Source organism: Nannospalax galili, unplaced genomic scaffold, assembly GCF_000622305.1.
Source record: "Nannospalax galili isolate Female #2095 unplaced genomic scaffold, S.galili_v1.0 scaffold589, whole genome shotgun sequence".
NCBI lineage: Eukaryota > Metazoa > Chordata > Mammalia > Rodentia > Spalacidae > Nannospalax > Nannospalax galili.
Window position 1 is genome coordinate 972,422 of NW_008360324.1, and position 6,735 is coordinate 979,156.

The following is a 6,735-nucleotide window of genomic DNA, read 5'->3' on the forward strand; positions in this document are numbered from 1 at the left end:
ACTAAGTTAATATAGTCAGTCCTAGAGAAAAACTTCTAATTAAACCTGGCACATTTAATGATACTTGTTTTATAACATTTAAAGAAATACTTCTGTAAGCAAAAAAGAGATGTAATTTATTATTGTTAGTGCACGGTTTCTGTGGCAACAAGATGTGAGTGGAACAGTGAGTGCAACACAGCACTAGGGTCGGGTAGGGTGGCTTTGGCAGGTCTGCAAGGTTGGTATCACTTGCACTCTTGTTTGTAGAACTGATGGAGAGTCTACGGCAGGCAGAGCAGAAGAACTGGACCCTCGACCAGCATCACATCGCCAACCTGTGTGATTCCCTCAACCATTTCCTCACTCAGACTGGTCACATGCCCCCCCAAGGGGCCTCCCACCGGCCACCCGCCCCTGCCCGTATCACTGATTCTTGTGCCCTTACCAGTGGCAAACCGGAGCCGTCCATGAACCAAGGTACTGCACAAAGTTGGCGAAGAAGTGGAGATTGTAATGGGAATGAAGAGTGAAGGTTGAGACTTCACAGACTGTGATCCAAACTGAGTTGTGGGAGTAGTTTGTTGACTGAACATCTGTTGGATCACTGTGTCCCAGAAGATGCAGTGGCCTCAGACCATATGATTCCTTTTCATACCTACTTGGTTTGGAAGATCAAAATTACTTTTTTTCTTTCTTTTTTTTTTTTGTTTTTGAGACAGGGTCTCCTTGTAGCCCCAGCTGGCCTTGAACTCACAGAGAGCCGCCTGCCTCTGCCTCCCAAGTGCTGGAACTACAGGTGTGCGCCACCACACCGGCTACTTTTTAAAAAAATATTTTATTTATTATTTTTATTTTATGTGCATGAGTGTATTGCCTGCATGTATGTGAGTGCACCTGTGGCATACAGTGCCGCGGAAGTCAGAAGAGGGCTTTGGATTCCCCTGGAACTGGAGTTAAGGATGGTTTGTAACCAGCATATGGGTGCTGGGAATCAAATCCGGGTCCTCTGCAAGAGCAATCAGTGCTCTTAACCGCTCAGCCATCTCTCCAGCCCCCAAAATTACTTTTTAAAAAGAGAAGAAGGGTTGGGCATGGCGGCGCACACATTTAATCCCAGCAGGGAAGTAGAGGCACTCGGGAAGCAGAGGCAGGTGGATCTCTGTGAGTTCAAGGCCAGCCTCGTCTACATAGTGAGTTCCAAGCCAGCTGAGGTTACAGGGAGATCTTGTCTCAAAAAGACCAAAAAAAAAAAAAAGAAAATTACTGCTTCAGGCACATGCCTTTAATCCTAGTGCTTGTAAGGCAGAGGCAGGCGGATCTGTGAGTTCAAGGCCAGCCTGGGAGACCCTGTCCCCAAAAAACCAAAAAAAAAAAAAAGAGAGAGAGAGAGCGAGGGAGGGAGGGAGGGAGGGAGGGAGAGAGAGAGAGAGAGAGAGGAAATTTGTTAGCCAAAATATCTCCATTCCAAATTTTTCTGGTAATGATTGTCACCTGAATCATACATGTGGATCAAAGCAGTGAAAGCAGAGGTCTGATGATGATGATGTTTCTGGCTATTTGCATGTTTTTGATACTTAACAATTCTAGGATCCATTGCTTCTTACTCTAAGAGCCAAGGACTTGTAGCTTTTGCAGAATTCTTCTTGCATGCAGGAGTATAGAACAGGGCAGGAAGAGAGAAGGAGACTGGGTTACAAGGATATGCAGTTTTTTCTTCCTGTTTTGTTGAGAACATTCCTCCAATCAAGTAACTGTTGTTTTGCTTTGGTAGTGAACTCTTATGGGCACCCACAAGCCCCCCACCTCTACCCTGGCCCAGCACCAATGTATCCAATCACCACCCAGGACTCAGCAGGATACAATCGCCCAGGTAAGAGTGTTTCACTAACAGGCCTGGGCCTGTCTCTCAGCTGGTGTTTTCTTTCCTCTGACCTGCTCTCTTTGCCCTTCTGCCTGCACCTGCTAGACAGGGTCAGGGGTCATGATTCCCAAGGGGGGAAGAGCGAATGTACCACCTGTTGGAGACTAAGAAAGGCAGTTTTATTTAATTAAATTAACTTTACTCTGTGGTGCTAGGAGTGGAGCCAGGGCCTCATGCATACTAGACAAGTGCTTTACCTCTGAGCTACACCGCTAGCCTGAGATTTCCTTTAAAATCATAACTGTAGGGGCTGGAGAGATGGCTCAGTGGTTAAGAGCACTGGTTGCACTTGCAAAGGACCGGGTTTCAAATCCCAAATCCATGGCAGCTAACAATCATCCTTAACTCCGGTTCTAGGGGATCTGACTCCCTCTTCTGGCCTCTGCAGGCACTTGCATATATGCAGGCATAACACTCATACCTATAAAAATAAATTAATTAATTAATTGAAAAATGTAACTGCAGAGCCAAAAGGAAATAAAATTATAAATACAAGCAAAAGATATGAGGGACAAATGAAATACGTGTTTTATATAAACAAACATGTCCACTTTCCTGTCACCTGACTACCAGTATCAGGTATTTGGGATCAAACTATCATCCTTTAGTATTTGTTTTTTTGCAGTCTTAGGATTCAACTTGTGTGCTAGGCAAGGATATCCCCAGCAGGAGGATCTTTGAGAGTGGGGGTGGCAGATTAGGGGGAGACACTAAACTGGTACAGACAGTAGAAAATGAACAGATCCTTCATGTTTAAATATGTTCTAGACAAACCATATTGTCACCCTATCTAATCACAAGGGATCTCAGGTTTTCAGGTACATCTTTCTTTGTCCATGTCATGTAAATACAACTTCTTATACCACTGTTTCATATAATACTATTTTTTGTTATTTTATCATTGACACATGGTCTTTATAAACACAATATTTAGTGGCAGGATAATACTATAGTGTCATGTAACCTAATTTACTCTAGGGTATTTTCTGAGATGTCACCAGTTGGTAGTCTGCCACAGAAAGACAACAGGCTGACCAGAACAGTGCCTTCCTGGGCTTCCTTCATGGTGTTCCTGGGGCAGAGCCCTCTCCGTCTAGACTGATAGTCTGGCTTCTCATCCAACCTCTTTTCCCTTTCTTCCTGACAGCCCACCACATGGTTCCTCGGCCACCTGTCCCACCTCCCGGTGCCAACGAGGAGATTCCTGATGACTTCGACTGGGACTTGATTACTTAATGCATCAGAGTGGACGTCAGCCCAGGGCCTGGTGGTGAAGTCTGGCCACAGGGAAAGGGCAACCACAGCACGTCCTCCCCACGCCTGTATATAGATATATATCTTCTTTTTGTTCTCTATCAGAAAAGCCACCAAAAGATGCTGCCGAAGATCATCCCTTTTCCTTCCTCATTCTTCTTCCTCCATTTCCCCCCTAGTTCTTTTGTTATTATTCAAATTATATTATTATTATTATTGGTTATATACTGCCCAGTCTACAGCCCCGCACCATAGACTGTGTCCTCCCCTGCTCACTTTAAATCTTCAGGCTGGAAAATGAGGCCATGTTGGCTGTAGAGAAAGGTTTCAAATTCTAGTTTACCTTTCTCTCTCAGAAAATGATTGCTGACCCCACCTTTCAAGCTCTAAATTGGTTTCTGTTCCCATCTGTTTAAGGCTGGCCTAGAGCGGTCACATTAAGTAGAGGAGTCTAAAACACTGCTTGGCAGCCATGAATTTGCAAGTTTCACTCAGTGGTGCTAATTGTGTCCTCCAAATTCTTCCTTATACCTTCAACCTTATTTCTGACATCCTCATTCCCCATGAGGGGCAGACATAAAGGCCCGAGAGTGTAGAGTGCTGTGGAGAAGCAGTGGGGTGGAAATCAGCGTGAATCAAAGCATCCTCTTCCTAGCCGATTCTCTAAGGACGTTGGCTTGTATGGCCGCTATTCTGCATAGGTTCAGTTTCTTGGAGACAGTTTCAGTTTAAAACATTTTGGCTTTTGAAAAAATAATTCATTCTGAGAATTAACAGCATCTAACTGCATTGATAACTCATCTTCCATCGCCTTTCTTCCTTCAGCAAATATGGCTTTGTCCTCCTCCAGCTGTTTGTCCAAATTGTCTACCTACCTTATTTCCTCCCTCCATTTCCTGAGAGTCTCAAAAAAAGGAAAAGGAAGCCATTCTCACCGTGAGTTTCTCTGTGTCCTAGACATGCCATGGAAACCTCTTTCCCACAGCTCATAGCAGAATCATACCTGTAGTACTGATGGTAGCAGTGGGGAAAGAGGGGGAAATTGGGGTGGACATGGAGAGATAATATTTCATCTATTTAACTACATAGGCTGATACTTCTCTTGAAATTCGTGTCGGTGGGATTGAAGCTTTTGCAATTGGGCTTTTGACAGGCAAAGAAAATTGGAAGAGGGAAACAAATAATATAGAGGCCAAGGGGAGCTCCTAGGTACAGGGATAAGTAGTCTCCGTTAACAAGGAGTGGCCATGCTATATTGCTGCAAGAGTTCTTGTTTGTATTTAATGTTAATTGTTGAATTTGACTCAAGAGAAGGAAGACCAAGCTACTTCCATTTTATTTCTCCCAATTTTCTGAAAGCTCTAGGACAGAATGTATAGTTTAAAGACCGTTCTCTTTGTGATTTCTGATTTTTGTTCATATTCTTTATTTATCCATAATTTCCAAGATATTGGACTTCCTGTTCTCTTGGTCTCCCCCCTCATCCACCCCTTTCCTTTCTTTGGAAGGGGGTTATGTATGAGTTTGTTCAAGTCCAGTGAAGCTAAGTAAAGGGGCAAGACAGGGCAGTTAACTAAAGAGCACTTTATTTCTTTGAAGCCTTTGTAAGAAAAAAATGGGGATATAAGATAAATGTGCCCTCCAACACACATGTACTGGAGAGCACTCAGTGGGGTTGAAGTATCATGCAATATTTCCCATTGGGGAAAGGAGCGTTTCTGTAAAGGGTGGCACATGCCTTTGCCCAGTGTCCCCGTTAGACATCCCATCCTTATTCCTTCTGTTCAGGTGGACCCTACACACAACTTCCCTCTGGTTTTCCCCAACATCTTACCTTTGCAGATTAACACTCCTTTTTACTAAACACTCTTCCTACTCGGATCCATGTGGGGTTAGGAAAGATAGGTTAAATCGTACATGCAAATGCCCCTTGTTCATCCATGTCTGTTGAAAACTAGTCTCAACAAAGAACCCTGGTGGGCAGCCAGAGCAACTAAAATGTGGGGCTTGGACTAGAGATCAGCTATTAGGCCTCCTGAGATTGCAACTCTCCTCCACCAAGCTTAGCATTGCTGAATGGCACAGGACAGACCTGATTCCCTTTGGGGCTCAGTTTCCCATCCCCTCCATGAAATGGAAAGAATACTATTTTATTTTGTTTGGACATGAAGTATAGTCATTGTTGTCGTCTTGGGTGATGTGTGCAAAATTGTAGGAGTCACTGCCTATAAAGGGGGAGAAGGGAGAAGGCAGAGGAGAGGAGCAAAAGAAATTACTTGCTATTGATCCACCTATCCTACGCTTCTCTCCTCAACCCCTGTGTTTCTGGTTTGATGAGTCCTTCCTACTACCCATGATGCTTTGCATTGGTGCAGGCTGGGAAGGGGTGTATGGGCTCACAACTTGTTGGGTTTTTTTTGCATGCTTTCTTAATAAAAAGAAAAATGAATGTTTTCAGTTTTTATCTTGTTGGTGTTTCCAGTTTCTTTCTGCCAGGGTGGGAAAGGAGACCTGAAAGCATCCAGCTCCTGTTGGCCTTTGACTCTCACCCACCTCCCATCACTGGGTTTACTTAGTTGACTCTGACATTTTGTTTGTAAGATGGATGAAAAAGGAGAATTAAAGACAAGCTTTAACATTATGTTTCAAATGCTATTAAATGTGGTGAAATCTTGTTGGAGGTTGGTGAGTATAGAAGGCCCACCTGGTTTGCATGCTGGTTTAAAGATTCAGGATATACTGTAGGGGAGGGCCTGGGTCCTTATCTCAGACCTTCTAGAGAAGAGAGTACAAAATAGTTGCAGGTATTCATCAGAGTTTTAAAATCTGAAATGAGGGACTCTAATTGTAGACATTTCTTCAGAGTGTAATTTCAAAGTAAGCAGCAGTCATAGATGTCAGTTATTACCAATCTTGATTGTGCTTTTGGTCTTCAGATTATCCACTCTGCTGCCTTTCCTGTACACTAACCCCTGGAACTGACACCCAGAGTCTTAGAGGATATGTTGGGGTTTCCAGCAGTCTGACTGGTTGCTATCATAGCAGGTCTACAGTCACTCACTGTGAGAATCTCTGATCCTGGTGGGTAAAAGTGTTTATTCAAGTAAAATGTACAAAGAGATTAAATTGGAAAGGCAGAACTGCAAATCTTTTTTTTTTTTTTTTTTTTTTTGGTCTTTTTGAGACAGGGTCTTCCTGTAGCCCCAGCTGGCCTGGAACTCACTATGTAGACCATGCTGGCCTTCAACTTACAGAGATCCAGAGATCCACCTACCTCTGCCTCCCAGGTGCTGAGACTATAGGCATGTGCCACCATGCCCAGCCTAGAACTGCAAATCTTATGTCGGATACTACCTCACAACAAAAAATTCCTGATGATTTGAAAATTTTTGCACAGTAGTTTATTAAAAAAAAAAAAATTATAGCCCAGCTGGGCGTGGTAGCACATGTCTTTAATCCTAGCACTCGGGAGGGAGGCAGAGATAGGCAGATCTCTAAAGTTCAAGGCCAACCTGGTCTACATAACGTAGTGAGTTCCAGGCCAGCTGGGGCTACAGGGAAATCCTGTCTCAAAAAGG

At 43.7% G+C, this 6,735-nt stretch overlaps 1 protein-coding gene across 1 annotated transcript in view; it reads left to right on the forward strand.

Annotated features, from left to right (window-relative positions):
* The window catches only part of Foxj2 (forkhead box J2), a 26,553-nt gene extending 20,932 nt beyond the window's left edge, over nt 1-5,621 (forward strand). Inside the window, exons 9-11 of the mRNA XM_008825332.3 lie at nt 250-459; nt 1,754-1,852; nt 3,051-5,621. Of these exons, the coding sequence (XP_008823554.1) occupies nt 250-459; nt 1,754-1,852; nt 3,051-3,139 (398 nt within the window). The 3' untranslated portion in view covers nt 3,140-5,621. The remainder of the gene's footprint in view (nt 1-249; nt 460-1,753; nt 1,853-3,050) is intronic.
* Nucleotides 5,622-6,735: the final 1,114 nt, after the last annotated feature.